Here is a 17725-nt window from a genome sequence, read left to right on the forward strand (position 1 = left end):
TTCTTATGAGATTCCAAGTGATTAGGAAACTGGAGTTCTAAAAGGCATTCTACTCTCTGAAACCCTTGGAGTGTAGCCAGGCTTCCAGGAAACTCTTTGTGTGTGTGTGTAAAACTGGAATGGACCAAAGTTTAAATGATGCTAAGTGCTTTGAGTGGTCCACTCCCTGTTGCAGAAGAATGTCTGGTCCACCCATAGATCTGGTGATAGTAACCAGGGGCTCCATTCAACAGCACAATGGCAGAGCTAAGAGCTGCAACCTGTCCATTTTACAAGCACTCAAGCCATCTTACCTATGCTATGCAGGGTGGGTAGAGGGGTATATACACTTTTCTTGAGGATGAAAATGCCTGCATTAAGTAATGAGACAGCATGGTGTGCTACTTAAAAATCACATGAGCCCTAGAATTGGAAATCAAATGGTTCTGCCTGAGAGGACACCCTTTTCCACTGCCTTTTTGAATTTTTTTGCTTCTTCTCATCCAAGGAACAGAGTCTCGAATTTTGAAACCACAGTGCTTTGTTCCAGCACGGAAAGCAACTTGGCACATCCCTTTGTTGGAAGCTCCCCAGTTTGGGATGGCAAAAACATCTTCTTCCAGAAAATTTCCCTTTGTTTACCCAGAGCTTCATGCCAGTGGTCACCTTTATGAAATCAAAAGAAGATTCATTCACTGGTTGGCTGTAGGAATCTATCCTTCCTTGTCGGCTTTGCCCTGGTGCCAAAGCAGCAGGCTTTGAGCTCAGGGGTGTTTCCAGGTGGCAACAGAGCAATGATGCCATAGGGTAGAGTTCTGGCCCCATTCTCCTTTCAGCCAGTGGCAGAGGCTGCACTTTGTTGGTTCGATTGTGCAACCTGGTGTAAAGTCCATATCTGGGGTGGTTGGGGGTAGGACTCTAAGCTATCTCAGCACTCTGATTATGGCCTCTTGACTCTCTCATGTTCATTACCCTCTTCTCCAAGGACTTTCTTTCTGTCTCTCAGTTCTCATTCTCTCTGTCTCTGTCTCACTTTTTGTCTCTTTCCTCCCTTCTCTCTAATCTCTATATCCCTGTCAACTTCCACTTTCAGGAATCCTAAACTCAGGGAACCATCTCTTATCAAATGTTATGACTTTGCCCCTAACTGCTAGTAGCAAGCAGCTCTGGCCCTTGTCTGCTTATCTGACTGATTTTCTTTTCCACCGACTGTTTGCTTTACTAATCCTTTTGGATTGTGTGCAGAAACCAGGGAGGAAAAAAAAATCCCCAAAAAAACAAACAACAAAAAAACGCCAAATGGAGTTTTCATAGTGAGTGTGTCCTCCTGGACTAAAATAGAAATGTAAAGACATTCGGGTTTTGCTCCCTTGAAAAGTGGTATGATCAAAGAGAGGAGCAGCAAAGAAAAGAGAGCAAAACGCACCAGCACACAAGAGCCCAAGGCAAACCATACCACTCAGATATTGGGCCGTCACTCTGAGTCCATCATTTCCCACTTAATCAGGATTTATAAAGGCTATTTTTGCCTTTACTACACCTGCCATGCTGGTTTTGCTCAAGTGGTTCCGCAGAGATACCATCTGCACCACCTCCACAACCAGCCACGCAACAGAGAGTTGCAGACTCCCGGACTCCAGTGTCCTTGCTTTTTAAAAGCGGGCCTTGACAGCGATGGAGAAGCACCTAACACAGGAAAGAAAAGAGAAGCTGGATGGAATAATTGCATTATAAGATTACTTTGTGGATACAAAATCAAAATGTAGGGTACAAGCAATAACTTTTCCAGTTACTGCATGGGCTTCAATAACAGAATAGCCTTCTGTTGCATCAAAGAATGTTCCTTAAAACCTTCCTTCTTTAAGGTTTTCTCTCTTACTGGGTTGTATGTGTTTATATTACATTTTTCCTCTTAACTGATTTTCACAAGGAATGGGAGTGATAGAAGTGTATATGTATGTATGAGCAAAAACATATATGAATGCCTTTTTTTTTTTTCAGTTCAGTTGCTCAGTCGTGTCCGACTCTCTGCAACCCCGGACTGCAGCATGCCAGGCTTCCCTGTCCATCACCAACTCTTGGAGCTTACTCAAACTCATGTCCATCAAGTTGGTGATGCCATCCAGCCGTCTTATCCTCTGTCACCCCCTTCTCCTCCTGCCTTCAATCTTTCCCAGCATCAGGGTCTTTTCAAATGAGTCAGTTCTTCACATCAGGTGGCCAAAGTATTTGAGTTTCAGCTTCAGCTTCAGTCCTTCCAAAGAACATTCAGGACTGATTTCCTTTAGGATTGACTAGTTGGATCTCCTTGCAGTCCAACGGACTCTCAAGAGTCTTCTCTAACACCACAGATCAAAAGTGTCAGTTCTTTGGCACTCAGCTTTCTTTATAGTCCAACTGTTACATCCACACATGACTACTAGAAAAACCATAGCTTTGACTAGACGGACGTTTGTTGGCAAAGTAATGTCTCTGCTTTTTAATATGCTGTCTAGGTTGGTCATAGCTTTTCTTTCAAGGAGCAAGGGTCTTTCAATTTCAAGGTTGAATTCACCATTTGTAGTTATTTTGGAGCCCAAGGAAATAAAGTCTGTCACTGTTTCCATTGTTTCCCCATCTATTTGCCATGAAGTGATGGGACCGGATGCCATGATCTTAATTTTCTGAATGCTGAGTTTTAAGCCAATTTTTTCACTCTAGTATATGAAATAGAAGGGTGACTTCCCTAGTGGTCCAGTGGTTAAGACCTCATGCTTCCACTGTAGTGGGTGCAGGTTCCATCCCTGGTGGAAGAATTAAAATCCCACATGCTGTGTTGTGTGGTGAAAATAAATAAATAGATACAATGAAATAAAAGGAATAGCTGAACTTTGTGGCAAAATTCCTAGTTTTGTGATAGTAATTTTGTTGAGTTCCTGAACTTCCATGACAAGTCCTCTTAGTGAGGCTGGCCTAATTCTATGTTCTCGATGGCACATGGTAACTAAGACATACTATAACTATGACTGTGAAAGAGCCATTATTACCCAAAGTATCATAATAATGGTCATGGCCTCCTATGACGTTATTGTTTTCTATCTGCCAGGACATTAATTGCCTTCTAGCTTGCTCTAAAATTGGTAGGTAGGACACCGCCAAGACTAGAGAGAAGAAAGCTGTTGGTAATATATTCAAAAGCTTCGGACATACTGCTGCCTCCTTCTCGCTGGAGCATCTTCACATTTACATGTTACTTCTTTTGTTATGGGATGTTAGTTAAGGCTTGCCTTATGTCTTGAATGCCATCTTATCATGGTCAATGTTTGATCTTTCCTTCAACTGAATGATTCAGACATTTCTGCGGTTATTTTGGCTTTTCCGCTTTCATTTCACAGGCTTTTTATGAGTCATTGAATTGAAGGGGAGGTTATTTCTAAATTGGAAGGTGAGGATGAGAGAAGGGGGAGGAAAGTTCTGGGAAAAAGCTAGGAAAAGACACCTTACTGTTATGTAGAGTTACTGGAGGAATAATTTCCACTTAGTTTGATGATAGAGGTATATAGTTTATTTAAATGACTAAAAATATATGTTAGAAAATTGACAATGTTTTCTTTGGGGGGTGGATAATGAACCACACAGTTTTACACTCCTTGTAGCTTGCTGAAATAGGACAGAAGGGTAAACAGAAGAGATATGGAACAAAGAGTTAGCAGGAATAAGAAAGGGGCAAAGTCTAGTGTTGGTGCCACAGGAAGTCCCCAATCATAAAGAGGTGCTTAAGGGGGATTTTCCCAATCCATTCCCGAGTCGTATGTTTCATGACCCATGAGTTTATGTATGCTGGGTGGAGTTGTGAGGAAGGTACATTTATTTAAATCTGATTTAGAAATTGAAAGAGTAATTAGGCCAGCATTTTGCCATTCAGGGACAGGAACAGTGGGTGGAAATGAAAAAGAAAAGCAAAAAGCTGAAATGAAAAAAAAATGGATATACATTTCTAGGAGCACAGGTTTTTATAGCAACATCAAATTTCTCAAGAGTGCCTACTGTGATTTGTACCCAAGTGAATAAAAACACAATCATTTATTCTTGTGCACTGTGCCAATATGAGAAAAGAACTGCAATTCATTCAATGGTCCTAATTTAGACTGCTAGGAAGAGAGGTTTAGAAAAAAAGATAAATTGTTAAGTATCTGACACACATCTAGTTGGGTTATTTAAGAACTAACGAGCATAAAAATCAGGTTGCAGGGAGCCGAATTTTCTTTTCCAGAGCATCACAAGGGTAAACTGTGGCCCATTTAGTCCAAACTTGCTGTTGGCTGCCTGGTCACATCGCAGAAGCCAGCCATGAGTGAGTCTGGAAGGGGGAGGCCTCGCAACACGCCACTTCAATTTATTAACTGCAACCAAAGTGGATTGACTATTGCTAAATAAACGGTTGTGCTTTGCTCTTTAGCATGGAGACTTCTGGAAAGAATGTCAAGGAAATTGGGCACCATAGGACCTCAAGGGGAAATTTTAATTTATATAGAGCGTTTCTCTCACCGAGTTGTAATCGATTTTTATACATAACTTCTAATGTTGCTGTTTTGTGTAAGAGGGTAGGGTGTCCCTAACCTCTGGGTAAGCTGGCAGTGATAAGCTTCTCTTTATTGGGAGAAAGTTGGAGAAAGGCACGAGTTTACAGTCACCTCTACCACAAAGAGTTAATCCTTCCCGTCGGATTTGAGCGTCAGTCTCTTCCTTGCTTTCTACTGCGCAACCAAACTGTGCCTAAGCTCGAACCAACCGGAGCCGACCGTCTTTTGCCAGTTGACTTAACAGACACTTGCGGTAGCCTATCAGAACTTTGAGCTGTCCAACCATCAACCAATTACAACTAAAGCTTGGTAGGTCGCTCCAGGTCCGGGAGGGGGCAAATACCGGGTCAGGAAAAGGGGCGGTAAGGAAGCTTTGACGGACGGGTAAACTAAACCAATAAGAGCAGAGAGCTGCCGCCCCACTATCCAATGGCGAGGTAGGAAGTGTGAAACGGGGTGGGACTGTTGTCATGGGGGAGGTGGAGGCGCTAGGTGGCTACTGGCGCCCGAGGTAGAGAGGCAGGAGCGCTGGAGTTGGTTGGCTGCAGCTGCAGGTGAGTTCCGATAATGCGGGCCTGAGGTCTGGGAGCCGTCGCGGGGGGTGGGAGTGGAAACGCCATTTCGGCGCTCCCGAGGCGGAAGCCAGCGGGAGGGGGCCCTCGACTGCGGGTCCAGCCCGGCCCGGGCCGGGGCCAGGGCGGGGGCGGCGACGGCGGCGAGTTCGCACTGACTGGGCTGGTGGGAGAGCCGCCCGGCTCCTGCGGAGGAGTTCGTAGTGTGGCAAGGTAGGTTGCGGAGCCGGACCTAAGCGAGTCAGACCAGCAGGTCCCTCGGGACGCCTAGCTGGTCGGGTCTGGGACACTGACCGGCGACCGGTGCGTGTGAGGGGTAGGTTCCTGGGGAGACGGGAGCGTCTGGGGTCCCGGAGAAGGGAGTGACCGGTTACGACCTGGTCTGAGGGACGAGGTGACGCGGGTATACTCTGGACACCTTTAGGTGTGAGGAAGAAGGTGGGAACCCGGGAAGTCCGGGAGCGGCCCGAGCGGAGAAAGCTTGGGGGGGGGGGTGGTGGCGGTGGTGTGGGGGACCGGGAGATTGGGAGTGGCCCGGGTCCGAGGGAGAAGGGAGGCCAAGGGCGGCAGGGGTCCCAGTGAGGATGTGGAGGAAAGAGGCAGGGAGGGGGCGGGGGATTCTCCTGAGAAAGGAGGCCATCCGCGAGAGCAGCGCCGTGGGAGCTCTGGCGGGGCTTCGGTTGGTCGGACCGCTGGAGACCTTGAACAGCTTGGGGAGGGACGGCAGCGCCCTGCCCCCCACCGCTGGTCTGCGATGGGAGATCCAAGACTGGACTGGGAACTGAGTGTGAGGATCCCCGGGAGAGCAGAGTTTTGGAAAAAAAAAAACACACACACCAACAAAACCTCGAGGGAGTAGCTCGGGTTTGAGAAGTGGTGAGAGGTTTAGCCGAGGAGTGAAGTCCTCTCTGTTGGGGATTAGTCAAGCAAAATGACTCGGGGGGTAGGCGGGAGTAGTTAGTTTCCTTGTAGGAAGGGAGTAGGAGATAGAGCGTCGTAGGAGGGAGCGAGAAAGTTGCTCAGGAAGAGACTAGTGGTCTTGTGGAAACTGACCAGGACAGTAAGTAACGAGGAATAACATGGGGGCCTTTAATAGGTTCTAATAACTTCAGAAATAGAAGAAACTTTAGCTGCATAATAATACTGACATGCCATCTAGGGCCAGAGAAAGGGTTCTCAAAGCAAGGTTGTGACGTGCATTCCAGTGCTAGGAAAGAAATGTTTAGGACGAGAGCAATCATGTTAGAAAATAAGGACATGGACAAGATGGGGAATTTGAATGGGAAAAAGGGAGGAGTAGCTGAACTGAAGGAGAGGAGAGGCATGAAGAGGGGTAGGCTTACTTTCTCCAAATTAGAAATAAGTTTGAATTCTGGTTCCACCACCTAGCTTCCATAGCTTAACCTCTCTGTGAAGAAGTTTCATCTTTATAATAGGGATACGGATACTTCCTACTTCTTAGGTTTTGGTTTTTTTTTTTTTTCCACGTGAATTAATATCTGTGGAACTTTGAGAATAGTAACCCGCACAGAATAAGTCCTATATACTGGATTTTTAAAAAATGTGTAGAGGATGAAGAAAGGCTTAGAATTTTCTTTAATGCGTCGTTCTGGAACTTTAACTTGAACCGGAATCACCTGGAGGGCTTGCTAAAATACAGACTGCTGGTTCTGTCTAGAGTTTCTGATACTGTAGGTCTGGGGTGGGGCCTGGAGTTTGAGGTTCTCTCAGGTGATGCTTATGTTGGTCAGGGGAACATTTTAAGAACCACTTGCTTTATTGAAAGTAGTAGTAATGTAGCAGGGGATTCCTTGGTGGCTGAGTGATAAAGAATCCACCTGCCAGTTGAGACGCACATTGGATCCCTGGGTCGGGAAGATCTCCTGGAGAAGGAAATGGCAACCCGTTCCGGTATTCTTTTCCTGGGAAATCCCATGGACAGAGGAGCCTGGCTGGCTACAGCCCTTGGGGTGGGAAAAGAATCAGACACGACTCAGTGAATAAAACAACAAAATAATGTAGCAGCCTTAAAATACCTGTCTACCTGCTAGACAGGTAGAAGCAAATTGCAAAAGAAACCAAAACAACCCTAATACTCTATAAGGGATGCCCTTTTTTTGTTGTTTAGTTGCTAAGCCAAGTCCAACTCTTTTTGACCCCATGGACTGCATGCAGCAAGCCATACTCTTCTGTCCTCCACTATCTCCTAGAGTTTGCTCAAATTCATGTCCATTGAGTTGATGATGCTTGCTATCTAACCATCTCATCCTTTGCTCCCCTCTTCTCCTTTTGCTTACTCTATTTTAAGTCTGTGTTTTTCTAACAGGATGGTACTTTATTAGTAACTATAAAATCAATTTAGTGGGTTACCACCAGCATTACAAATAAATGAAATAGAACCGAATTGACTACTATGCACATGGCAAGGAAAAATATTGTTTTGGGAAGTTTTCCTCATATGTGTGTGTTAGTCACTCAGTCGTGTCCGACTCTTTGTGGCCTCATGGACAGTAGCCCGCCAGGCTCCCCTGTCCATGAAATTCTCCAGGCACGAATACTGGAGTGGGTTGCCATTTCCTTCTCCAGGGTATCTTCCCAACCCAGGGATCAAACCCTGGTCTCCTGCATTGCAGGTGGATTCTTTACCATCTGAGCCACCAGGATGACATACATGTGTGTACTAGGTTACAATGTAAAATGTATTTCTTACATTAAAAAGAGTTTGTAAAACTGTTTTGAGCTATGGAGTGCAGTAAAAGTGATGTTTCAGTAGGGACGTCCAGGAACTGGGTTTATTATTTGTTTTTCTTTTTGTGGTATTTCTTTCTCAGGTGGTGATACATTCTGTTAAATTTCTTCAGTTGATGATTTGGTTTCTCCTGTGTTTGTCTTATTATACTGTGTTGTGCTTCTTTTTAGAAATTGAGACTATTTGGCATGAGTACTGAAGGGTATTTGAGGCAGAGAGTTGAAATTGAATGGTGTTTCTCAGATGTGGTCCGCTTTTGTTTCACTCATGCCCTCGTCTTTAGCTTTTCTTACCAGTATACTGTAAAGCACAGTCTGTAAAAAACCTAAGTATACACAGAGATATTGACAGTAAACAACTAATACTGAAAGAGACTGGTTTGAGAAAAGTTCATGTGTAGAAAGTAAGTAAAAACCAAATAAGACACATTTCAAAAGAGAAAAGCAAAAGGATGTTTCCTTTGTAGAGAGTAAAAGAATTTAAAATTTTTTCATGGACTTTCATACAAAATATATACTATAAAAGCATTTTTAAGAGAACCAAATATACTTGTATATTTTAGATTTCTAGGTTTTTGAAGAAAAATGGTGATAATACTGGACAATTAAATGCACCTGGGATAGGGTTTGAACTACAAAGTAGTTTATTAAGCAGGAGCTTTTGTTCTGATGGTTTTCTCCCTTGAGAATGATCTTGATGTGGCATATGTTTTAAGTTTAACTTGTTCGAGGGACCTAAATGTAATCTACATACTTACTTAAAGCTATATTGAGAATATATATATGTATATTTTTTGCTGTTCTTGATTTGATTTTTTTTCTATAAGACTAGATGGTTTATATTTAGAAAGAGTTAATTTATATCTGTTTTAATGGATGTAAGAACAGAGAAAGCAGTATTGAAAACAAAGAGATTCTTACAGCTCCCTTTAAGATCTTTACTCCAGGAGATTTATGTAACCCTTTCATTAATGTTTTATGAAATTGTGAATAAATTTTTGGAGTAGCTTTGCATCAGGAATATTAGATTTTTCTCTCTCTGAAAAATAATTTTTATTTGTATTTCATTTTTCTTATATTTTATTAAAATTTCAATCTTTGAAAAAAATTTCAATCTTTGGAAGGCCACAAAATCATTGCATATTTGAGTTGAAACACATAGGCAGTCTTTTCATGAAACAAATTTACTAAATTTTTTGACAAAGGTTGCAAGGATGAAAGCTTTTAAATTCCTTGCATAGAGTTAAATGAAGTATCCCTACCACCAGAATGGTTGTTCTTTAAGTTGTACAGTTGATAGGCACTTTTATATAGATCATTTGGTTCTTTACTAACTGATGGAAGAATGTAAAATCTTTAATAGAGTGTGGGAAAAATATAAAATTCATTCTTCATAATTGTGGACATTAGTTTGGTTACTTGCTTTTTGATAAATGGACTTTATTCAGTTGACTTACTATTTACATTTAATCATACTTATCTACAAATAGCTCTCATTGCTCAACCCTTTTTACAGTGAGATTTGTTAATCTGTTGTTGAAAAAAATGGTGGTTTTTAAATCCCAACGAAACTGCTTTTGACTGTACAATTTAGTGAGGCTTTTTCCCATTTCAAAGAATATTCATGTAAATTATTTTTACAAGTGGAAGTTCAATTAAAACTAGTTAATTGAACTAGTTAGTTAACCTGATTTTCTATTTCAGTAAAGTTTTGTCTTTTATATGTAGCTTCTGATCTCTTTTCTCTGCTTTTTGCTCTCCAAATACTCATACAATAAATCCTAATGGAAATGTGCTACCTGAAAATCTGGAGTTCTGTGAAAGTGTAAAAATCCGAATGTCTGGTTTTTGGTTCGCTGGGAGAATTCCTTTTATCAGAAAAGTTCCCTAGGTAAACTTACTACCTTAAAAAGAGGTCTTTTAATAGAGTACTTGGAAAGCTACGTTTTATTTTGGACTTGTCAAAATACATATGTTGTGTTTAATAAATTTTGGTTTGTACGGAATGGATCTTAAATTCTGCCAATTTCTGAATTCTGATATATGTTTCCTTGGTGGGGCTGGGGAGAAAGGATATAGTTGTACTCCTTAAATTAAAAAACACTTTTTTTTGCTATCATATTTCTTTATCTTGATATAATGGTAAATCTCTTATTTACAAAGAAATATTATTTTTTGAAAATAAAGACTAATTTATTTGCAAAGAAAATTTATCCAGTAATTTAACATATTAGAAATCTGATTAAAGGCAAATTGTGTATAAGGCATTTTAGGCTGTTTGTTCAACTATGAAATACAAGTACTGATAAATAGGTTGTCTTTATCTTATTGCCATATATTTTTGAGAATATAAAATATGCACTTGGAAATCTTAGGGCAAAAGGAGGTTTGAGACTAAGGGAGAATGAGGAGAACACTGACGTGTTTGAGGAGGAGTCTGGCGGATCTGCAGGAAGTATGTCTAGAGGAGTGAGCCATTCTTGGCAGTTTTCCTAGCGTGACATATGTAAAGGAGGTTGATCCTATTTGCAACATTCTCGAATGGACATATTTTTCGTCCTGCTTGTTAGAACTCTTCCTTTGTTGTGTTCCACTCAGGAAAGCATGTCAGAATACAAATGAACACCGTGAGAATTGCTAGTCCTAGGATGGGAACCTGGGCAGAACCATGTGGATTTAGAAGGCAGGATACGTGACTCTGCTCTCTAGCTCTTGGGAATAGGTGCCCAACACTTGTTACTAGGCCATGCCTTCCCATTTGTCCTTTCTGATGGAGTCTGGGACTAGGTAGGAGGAAGACTCCAGTCACCTTAAATGTATGAACCAAGGAGTTGGTTAATAATTGACTTCATTGGCTTCCCTTTCTCTGCCTACCCAGACTCTTTCTCCCTACTTGCTTGTTGCTACCTTACATTCACAAGCAAAGTCTTGAGTTCTCTGATTAGGTAGCAAAATATTAATTATGGTAACCTGTTTATATTATATAGTTAATTAGAAAAATGATTATCATCAGATTTTTCCAGTTTAGTTAGGAAGGAAAAGGGATTTAAAGCTGTAGAACACTTGCTTGGCTCCTGAATAAAGACAAGGTCAGGGAAGTCAGGAACACAGAAAAAAAGCAAAATTTATATCTTTTAAGATTGACTGCCTTTGACTTTAGAAAAGTAAAAGTGATGCTTCTGACTTTTTAAATCAGGAATTTTAGCTCCCAGTATTAGTTAATAAATTTTTTTCAACCTAAAATCTCACAGACTCATAGAATAGCCTGATGATCACAGAAGTACATTTGTTAACTGCCATATGAAGAAATTGAAAAGAGTATCATTTGTGTTCTGAGGAAGAATGATAGGATAGAAAAAACCCAAGTTCTGTGATTGTTTGACCATGCTTTTGAACCCTGGCTCTGTCATTTACTAATTGACTAGGCAGTAAGCAGTTTATGAAATCTTTCATAGCCTTAGTTTTGTCATCTATAAAATGGAGCTTGTAATATCCTCCTTAACTATCCTGATAATGAGAATTAAAAAAAATCATTTTTTGTAGTACCTTGCATATAGTGGGCACTCAGTACACGATGATGTTAATAATTAGTAATTATAGCAGTCTTAGCCCTTTCTTGGCACCCCACTCCAGTACTTTTGCCTGGAAAAAAATCCCATGGGTGGAGGAACCTGGTAGGCTGCAGTCCATGGGGTCTCTTTAAGAGTAAGACACGACTGAGCGACTTCACTTTGACTTTTCACTTTCATGCATTGGAGAAGGAAATGGCAACCCACTCCAGTATTCTTGCCTAGAGAATTCCAGGGATGGGGGAGCCTGGTGGGCTGCCGTCACACAGAGTCAGACATGACTGAAGCGACTTAGCAGCAGCAGCCCTTTCTTAATATCGCAGATACTGGGATTATAAGCAATGTGGTAGTTAGAAAAACAGGAATTGACTTTACAATTTTACATGTATTTTAAGTATTTACAATCTTTGTTTTTGTGGTTGGTTTACATGGAGTAAAAGGTTGGTTTACATTGGTTTACATGGTTTACTAATATTTACATGGGGTAATGAGGCTAATATTTTTTTTATGTGGTCACAGGTTGTATCTCCAAGCATATCATCTGATCCTCTTCTGTCTGAGTTTTGCTAACATTGTTGTCCAGCTGCCCAGTCGGTCTGACTCTTTGCGGCCCCGTGGACTGCAGGATGCCAGGCCTCCCTGTCCCTCACCATCTCCCAGAGTTTGTCCAAGTTCATGTTCATTGCATCGGTTATGCAGTCCAGCCATCTCATCCGCTGATGCCCTCTTTTTCTTCTGCCCTCAGTCTTTCCCAGAATCGGATTTTTCCTAATAGTGGGTGCCATTAACCCTGCTACTGGAAAAAAAAAAAGTTACAGATTTAATGACTTAAAATTTGTTCTAAATGCTAGTTAGAAAGGATCAGTTTATCTTCCCTTATAGTTAATACATTACTCTTCATGATTCAAGTTGAAGTAGATTTTATTTCTTTTTTTTTTTTTTCTTTTTAGATTTTATTTCTTAAGCCCTGTACCTTCCTTAGTTAAGGTCAAAGGTGAAAGAAAAATCTTTTTTCACACGTAGAAAGCTGTTAAAAGCTATATTATCTCTTAAATTGTCTCTGATGAAAGCAGCTGTATAATTTCCATGACATTCATGATGTTATGGGCTTTATTTTAATTTCATCAATGAACATAATTTTTAAATAGTTAACTATTTTAAAGAGTAGATTCATTCTTTTTTTCTTTTTTCATTTTTTTGGGAGGAGGGTTGCCTCTCGTGGCTTGTGGGATCTTAATTCCCTGGCTAGGGATTGAATCTAGGCCATGGCAGTGAAAGCACTGAGTCCTAGCTCCTGGATAGTCAGGGAATTCCCAGATCCATTCTTATTTTTGAAAATTATTTATTATTCGTAGTATGAAGGGATGTTTTCCTATGATAGCAGAGTCTTTCTTACTCTTGCAGTGATTATAGTACTAAATACTGTATTGGGTATATTGGCAAGAAAATGAACTGTAAATATCTATTTATATGACTGGTGGGGCTTCCCTGGCAGTCCAGTGGTTAAGACTCTGGACTTCCAGTGCTGGGGCTGTGGGTTTGATGCCTGTTGGGGGAACTAACATGCTGCACATGCTGCACAGCATGGCCAAAAAAAAATTTTTTTTTTATGACTGGTCATCATTTCTAAAAATGTTAACATATTTTATCAAAAGCTGTTGATTTCTTAATGCTCCATTCCTTGATATTCCAGCTTAATTTTAGAAACCGTACAGCTTGGTATGTTATCATATTGGTGAGGATTTTTAAAAAAATTATTTTGTGATATTAGATTTAATCTTCATAAAGCTGTAAAGTTTTTGAAGTCACGACTTTATCATTTTTGGTATTCTCTGGGATACACATGTACTGAGTAAATGATGGGGAGACTGACTGCCAGTTGAATTGATAACATCAACTAAATTAACTTTGATTGGCCAAGTTCAAATCCAACTCTACTTCCTTAGGCAAGTTAATTTAGTTTTCTCACCTGTAAAATAAATCGCTTTGAGAGTTATGAGATAATTTGTGTAAAGCATGTAATAGTACTTAACTCATAGTAATGGAGAAGGCAGTGGCAACCCACTTCAGTACTCTTGCCTGGAAAATCTCATGGGCAGAGGAGCCTGGGAGGCTGCAGTCCATGGGGTCGCACAGAGTTGAACATGACTGAACTGAAGCGACTTGTCTTATTTTTAGTTCAGTCAACCTGTGGAAAAATTTGAATCCTTATTTTAAATCAGCTGTATTTTTTGCCATTCAGTCATAGTAAATTCTTAATTATCTACACCCAGATTAGCATTGTTATAACTAATCCCTAAATTCCTTTCGATTATGAAGTGTAGCTAAGGAACCAATTAGACACATTTTTCATTAGACTTAAGTTTTATTTAAGATAATATTTAAATACTGTATCTCCTTGGCATTGAATAGCTTCATTAAGTAGTTCTTAATCTGTTGCCTGCAACTCTTTGGATTGAGGGGTGGATGTTTTCTGTACTTAGTAAAGTGCTCTCAAATCCATTTGCTCATTAAATATTATCTGTAGACAAAAGTAATAAGTTCTAAATACCTATATGCATTATACTTATATGTGCTATGTACTGTGTACTAAGTCACTTCAGTCGTGTCTGACTCTTTGCAACCCTATGGACTGTAGCCCACCATACTTCTCTGTCCTTGGGATTATCCCAGGCAGGAATACTGGAGTGGGTTACCACCTCCTCCAGGGGATCTTCGTGATCCAGGGATCGAACCCAAGTCTCTTATGTATCCTGCATTGGCAGGCAGGTTCTTTACCACTAGCGCCACCTGGGAAGCCTTACACTTACATATATGTTTAACATTTATTACTTTGTACATATATACGTATGCATGCATATACATTTATATTTGAAGAATTGTTCTTCAGTAGCTAAGTTGGACTCTTTGTGACCCTATGGACTGCAGCACACCAGGCTTCCCTGTCCTTCACTATCTCCTGGAGTTTGCTTAAACTCATGTCCATTGTGTCAATGATGCCATCCAACCATCTCATCCTCTGTCGCCCCCTTCTCTTGCCCTCAATCTTTTCCAGCATCAGGGTCTTTTTCAATGAGTTGGCCCTTTGCATCAGGTGGCCAAAGGATTAGAACTTCAGCATCAGTCCTTCCAATGAATATTCAAGGTTGATTTCCTTTACAGTTGACTGGTTTGATCTCCTTGCAGTCCAAGGGATTCTCAAGAGTCTTCTCCAGCACCACAATTTGAAAACATCAATTCTTCATCACTCAGCCTTCTTTATGGTTCAGCTCTTATATCCGTACATGACTACTGGAAAAAGCATAGCTTTGACTATATGAACCTTTGTGGGCAAAGTGATGTCTCTCTTTTTAATACACTGACTAGGTTTGTCATAGCTTTTCTTCCAAGGAGCAAGTGTCTTTCAATTTCATGGCTGCAGTCACTGTTAGCAGTGATTTGGGAGCCCAAGAAAATAAAATCTGTCGCTCTTTCCACTTTTTCCCCTTTTATTTGCTATGAAGTGATGGAACTGGATGCCATAATGTTCGTATTTTAAATGTTGAGTTTTAAGCCAGCTTTTCCCCTCTTCCTTTATCACTCTCATTTAAGAGGCTCTTTAGTTCTTCTTCGCTGTTTTAGAGTGGTATCATCTGCATATCTGAGGTTGTTGATATTTCTCCTGCAATCTTGATCCCAGCTTGTGATTGATCCAGCCTGGCATTTTGTGTGATACAGTCTGCATGTAAGTTAAATTAGCATGGTAACAATATACAGCCTTGGCAAACTCCTTTTTCAGTTTTGAAGCAGTCTGTTGTTCCATGTCCACTTCTGACCATTGCTTCTTGACCTTAATACAGGTTTTTCAGGAGACAGGTAAGGTGGTCTAGTGTTTGCATCTCTTTAAGAATTTTCCACAGTTTGTTGTGATACACGTAGTCAAAGGCTGTAGCATAGTCAATGAAGCAGAAGTAGCTGTTTTTCTGGAAACCCCTTGCTTAATTTGTGATCCAGCGGATGTTGGCAGTTTGATCTGTGGTTCCTCTGCCTTTTCTAAATCCAGCTTGTATATCTGGACATTCTCGGTTCACATACTTTCAAAGCCTAGCTTGAAGGATTTTGAGCATTATCTTGCTAGCATGTGAAAATGAGTGCAGTTGTACAATAGTTTGAATATTCTTTGGCATTGGAATGAAAACTGACCTTTTCCAGTCTTGTGGCCACTGCTAAGTTTTCCAAATTTGTTTGACATATATATTGAGTGCAGCCCTTTACCAGCGTCATCTTTTAAGATTTTTAAATAGCTTAGCTGGAATTTTGTCACCTCCCCTAGCTTTGTTTGTAATAATGCTTCTCAGGCCCGCTTCATTTCACACTCCAGGTTGTTGGCTTTAGGTGAGTGAACACACCATTGTTGTTATCTGGGTCATTAAGACCTTTTTTGTATTTTTTATGTTATTTTATATATTCTTATGTGTATTCTCGCCACCCCTTCTTAATCTCTTCTGCTTCTGTTAGGTTCTTGACATTCTGTCCTTTACTGTGCCAATCCTTGTGTGAAATGTTCCCTTGGTATCTCCAATTTACTTGAAGAGCTCTCTAGTCGTTCCCATTCTACTGTTTTCCTCTATTTCTTTGCATTATTCACATAAAGAAGGCTTTCTTATCTCTCCTTGCTATTCTCTGTAACTCTGTATCAGTTGGGTATATCTTTCCCATCTTTCCCTTTCTCCTTTGCCTTTCACTTGTCTTCTAAGTTATTTGTAATGCCTCCTCAGACAACCACTTAGCCTTCTTTCATTACTTTTTCTTGGTCACTGCCTCCTGTACAGTGGTACAAGCCTCCGTCCATAGTTCTTCAGGCACTTTGTCTACCAGATCTAATCCCTTGAATCTATTTGTCATTTCCACTATATAATCATAAGGGACTTGATTTAGGTCATACCTGAATGATCTAGTGGATTTCCCTACTTTCTTCAATTTAAGTCTGAATTTTGCAATAAGGAGCTCATGATCCACAGTCAGCTCCAGGTCTTGGTTTTGCTGATTGTATAAAGCTTTTCCATCTTTGGCTGCAGAAAATAAATCAGTCTGATTACAGTATTGACCATCTGCTGATGTCCATGTGTAGAGTCAGCTCTTGTGTTGTTGAAAGAAGATGTTTGCTATGACCAGTGGGTTCTCTTGGCAAAACTCTATTAGTCTTTGCCCTGGTTCATTTTGGGCTTCCCTGGTAGCTCAGCTGGTAAAGAATCCACCTGCAATGCAGGAAAACCTGGTTCGATTCCTGGGTTGTGGGAAGATCTCCTGGAGAAGGGATAGGCTACCCACTTCAGTATTCTTGGGCTTCCCTTGTGGCTCAGTTGGTAAAGAATCCGCCTGCAATGCGGGAGACCCCGGTTCTGTCCCTGGGTTGTGGGAAGATCCCCTGGAGGAAGGCATGGCAACCCACTCCAGTATTATTGCTTGGAGAATCCCCATGGACAGAGGAGCCTGGTGGGCTACAGTCCATGGAGTCGCAAAGAATTGGACGTGACTTCAGTAACTAAGCACAGTGCAGCATTTTATACTCTGAGGCCAAACTTGCCAGTTACTCCTGGTATCTCTTTACTTCCTACTTTTGCATTACGATCCCTTATGATGAAAAGGACTTCATTTTTGGTGTTAGTTCTAGAATGTCTTGTAGGTCTTCATAGAATTGGGGCATAGACTTGGATACTGTGGTGTTGAATGATTTGCCTTGGAAATGAACCAAGATCATTCAGTCATTTTTGAGATTGCACCCAAGTGGTGTGTTTCAGACTGTTTGTTGACTATAAGGGCTACTCCATTCTATGGGATTCTTGCCCACAGGAGTAGATGTAATGGTCATCTGAATTCAGTTTCCCACTCCCATCCATTTTAGTTTACAGAGTCCTAAAATTACATCCAATTTGAAGAATAGTAGTGAAAGTAGTGTAGTGAAAGTGTTAGTCTCTCAGTCATGTCTGAGAGTCATGTAACACCACGGACTGTATCCCATCAGGCTCCTCTGTCTGTGGAATTCTCCAGGCAGGAATACTGGAGTGGGTAGCCAGCCATTCCCTTGTCCAAGGGATCTTCCCAACTCAGGGGTTGAACTTGGGTCTCCTGCATTGCAGGCGTATTCTTTATCGTCTGAGCCACCAGGGAAGCCCACTTTGAAGGATATGTATATTCAAATAAATGTTGAGATGAATTTTTAAAATTTTCACTTTATAAGGCTAGACTGAATTCATAGGTAGCCTTGGTTATTTTGACTCCTCCATTTTCTGGCTGAAAATTCAGGTATTACCAT

At 40.9% G+C, this 17725-nt stretch overlaps 2 protein-coding genes across 11 annotated transcripts in view; one reads left to right on the forward strand and one right to left on the reverse strand.

The window, feature by feature from the left end:
- Positions 1 to 5037: 5037 nt before the first annotated feature.
- The window catches only part of LOC138074288 (uncharacterized), a 29705-nt gene continuing 17017 nt past the window's right edge, over positions 5038 to 17725 (reverse strand). Inside the window, exon 2 of the mRNA XM_068966377.1 lies at positions 5038 to 5862. Within this exon, the coding sequence (XP_068822478.1) occupies positions 5038 to 5862 (825 nt within the window). The remainder of the gene's footprint in view (positions 5863 to 17725) is intronic.
- NUMB (NUMB endocytic adaptor protein) overlaps positions 5042 to 17725 on the forward strand; it is a 160517-nt gene continuing 147833 nt past the window's right edge. For 7 of the 10 annotated variants that reach the window (XM_068966094.1, XM_068966103.1, XM_068966100.1 and 4 more), the window contains exon 1: positions 5042 to 5095. The gene's annotated coding sequence lies outside the window, so the exon portion shown is untranslated. Of the gene's footprint in view, positions 5096 to 5298; positions 5327 to 17725 lie in introns of those variants that run through there. The other 3 variants (XM_068966095.1, XM_068966099.1, XM_068966098.1) reach the window with 3 other exon arrangements.

The sequence above is a fragment of the Capricornis sumatraensis genome, chromosome 2 (assembly GCF_032405125.1).
Source record: "Capricornis sumatraensis isolate serow.1 chromosome 2, serow.2, whole genome shotgun sequence".
Lineage (NCBI taxonomy): Eukaryota > Metazoa > Chordata > Mammalia > Artiodactyla > Bovidae > Capricornis > Capricornis sumatraensis.